At 47.1% G+C, this 2,821-nt stretch overlaps 1 protein-coding gene across 1 annotated transcript in view; it reads left to right on the top strand.

The window, feature by feature from the left end:
- Nucleotides 1-180, top strand: part of LOC142601219 (ciliary microtubule associated protein 1A-like) — a 92,857-nt gene extending 92,677 nt beyond the window's left edge. Inside the window, exon 7 of the mRNA XM_075750009.1 lies at nucleotides 88-180. Within this exon, the coding sequence (XP_075606124.1) occupies nucleotides 88-180 (93 nt within the window). The remainder of the gene's footprint in view (nucleotides 1-87) is intronic.
- Nucleotides 181-2,821: the final 2,641 nt, after the last annotated feature.

Below are 2,821 nucleotides of genomic sequence, written 5' to 3'. Positions count from 1 at the left end.
GAGAACTCAAGACCACCTTGAAGACAAGTCTTTTTGAAAACAAGGCACCACGGTCACCTGTTTTTCTTCTCACTTTTCTCCTTCCAGGTGACACTGACCAGGCCCCAGGCACCTGCTCCCACTTTTGGACTCCGTCATTCCCTCTACACCACTCCTCTAATATCTTTGATAGAACTCTAATAAAACAACATACCCCCAAAGATCTGGCCTGTTTGCCTTCATCTGTGGGAAGAGGGGCTGTGCATGAGTGAGGACAATCACCTCTCTCCATTTCACGTCTACGCCTCAACCAAGACATTGCAAGATGAGGACAAGGGCAGAGCACCGAGATCAGCAGCGTAAGCAAGGCAGACAGTTCTGACAGCACTTTTTCACCTGACCGGAGCTAAACACTGCCCCGTGAAAGCAGTCCAGCCCTTCCCCACGTGTTCTCCCCCCATAGCCAAGCATCCCACAGGCACAGGGGGGACCCCCAAAGACTGAGCTGCAAACAATAGCTTTGTTGTGTGAGACAGGAAGGGTTGGAATTTGAAGTTCCCTGGCACACTTTCCATTTGTAATTGGCTGTTATCTCCATGGGGAGCCTAACTGGCAAGTTGCAACCTGGTGACGCTTCTCTACAGGGAGAAGAGGAAGGGCCAACTCATTTTCTCTTGGTGAGAGAGGTTTGGCTGTTTGGGAGATACTGTGGAACATGAGGGGGCTTCTTCAACTTTTCTCATTAGTCATTTCAGTAATAGAGACTGGTGCTGGCTGCACGCTTAAGCAGACCATCAATCTCAGCTCTGTATGCCACCAGATCTCTTAAAAAGAGGGATATGGGCTAGGCTGGAATAGTAAATGTGCCTAGAAAGAAAAAATGGGAGCTTCTGCTTCTTGCATATACTGAGACGTGGCTTGTGAGTGCAATGGGAAGACTTGGTGACTGGATGTGATGGTCTAGGTATGTTGACGTGAACTCCTCAAGCCTCTCGTGAATAGCGCAGCCAGCCAAAGAGTGCTTGCTTCGGGGTCCCTTCTCAGCCTTGCTCGACTACGATTCGAGGCAGATGATGTGTGTGTTCTGCCTTACTGTCTCCAGGAGAGCAAGAGAAACCCCCTCCTGCACGATCCCATTACCACCAGGAGGCCTGACAGAGCAGTGGAAGCACTCACAAGAGCAGAAAAATCATACCTTACCCACATGGGTGCCTTCAGGGTCTGAAGAGGAGCGAGATCAAGGTTGGAATTGTTTTTTTCTTCTTTCCTTCATCCCCAGTCAGTGTTCTTTATGCATTGAAGAGTTTCTTTCTCCAGTGCATCATTCGATTAAATGTTAGCTTCATGCGACTGAAGTTACAAATCTGTTTAAGAAGCAGCACTGTTAACAGGGAGTATTGGGAGGGAGTCTTATCCTTGTCAGGCATTATTTTCTGAGTTGTCTCAGTGTGAGGAGCAGGGCTGGGCAAAATGTGTCTGTGAAAACTTTTTCCTAGGTAGAAAAGTAATTTTCTCACAAGATGAAGACACTTTTTTTTGTTTGTTTGTTTTACATCATTTGCTGTATTCAGCAATCAATATTTTCAGTGGACTTATTTCCAAAATCAGTTCCTTGTAACATTTGCTCTTTATGGTCTCATTCTTTCAACTCTGTTGGTATCCAGCTCGAGGCTGAGGGTCAAGGGACAGCAGAGTCTTCACGACCTCTTTGGGAGGTGATTATCCCTGTGCAAAAAGTGTTGCTTAGAAGTGACAGCAACCGCAGTATAAAAAAGAGTTAATACTTAGAACAACTGGGTTGTACTGACTGGAAGATCTGGTGATGCTTTCTGCTCCCCAGGGACCATATTAAAGACCTGGTTGGGCCATTTCTGTCTCTCTGTAGTAGTCTACTGAGGAGAAATCAGGATGTCTCTTTGGGTCCTGCAGGCTTGGGGACAGTAACTTCTGTGCAGCCCAAAACCTGCTGTGAATTATCCTCCAGGCATCAAGGTATGTTTGGCTTGGCTCCCTCAGTACCAGCCTAGGAAGGCTCTTCCAGTCATGCTCTGATTCCTGGTCCGCCCAGCCTTTGGAGACACTTGGAGGGGGAGGAAGAAAAACCATTAGCTTATACCTATGAACTGTTGCCTTCACATTCAGATCTTTTTAGACAGACATTATCGGTTATTTTAGCATTAAGAATTAACAGTATTTTAAAAAGCTATTCAGACAAAAGAAAGCATCTCAAATATAAATGTCTGCAAAGGATGCCTTTTGCATGCTCTCCACAAAGACAGTGGAGTTTGTACTTAGCCGCAGGGCCTGGCTGGCATTGCCTCCAGCAGCGGCAGCCCCAGGTAGATGCCTGCAGCAAGAGCTACCTGACCAACAGGAGCGACCAGGAGAGCTGCTGAGGGTGCTATGACTGCTGGTGCTGGCTGGCCATGGCACCCACCTGGCACAAACTGAGCTGAGCCACTGGCTGAGGTGGTGGCAGGCACTGGTATGGCTGGCCAGTTAGGCATGGAGGTGGCGGGTAAGGCTGACGCAAGTGACTGAGTGTCTGACCTGAGCGGCAGCTGCCCACTGAAGGCTTCGACCAAGCAGGGAACCCATGAGAACAAAGCTGGTGACTGAAGCAAGCCAGTGCCCTGGGGTAAGCAGTGTCCTCTGATATAGTCCCTGTACATTTTTATAGATTAACAATTTTCATTGAGTATGAAGAGGTCATTTATTTTTTAAAATTTTTTATTTATTTATTTATTTTTCATATTTTAGACAAAAGATCTGCAAGGAAAAATAGCCTTTGTGCAATACTCCTGGTATGCATCCAGTCCACCCTGTGCATCAGCAGGCTACC

Source organism: Balearica regulorum, chromosome 3 (assembly GCF_011004875.1).
Source record: "Balearica regulorum gibbericeps isolate bBalReg1 chromosome 3, bBalReg1.pri, whole genome shotgun sequence".
In the NCBI taxonomy this organism is placed as follows: domain Eukaryota; kingdom Metazoa; phylum Chordata; class Aves; order Gruiformes; family Gruidae; genus Balearica; species Balearica regulorum.
The sequence above is the reverse complement of the archived record's forward strand: the minus strand, read 5'-3'. Positions and strand labels throughout refer to the sequence as shown.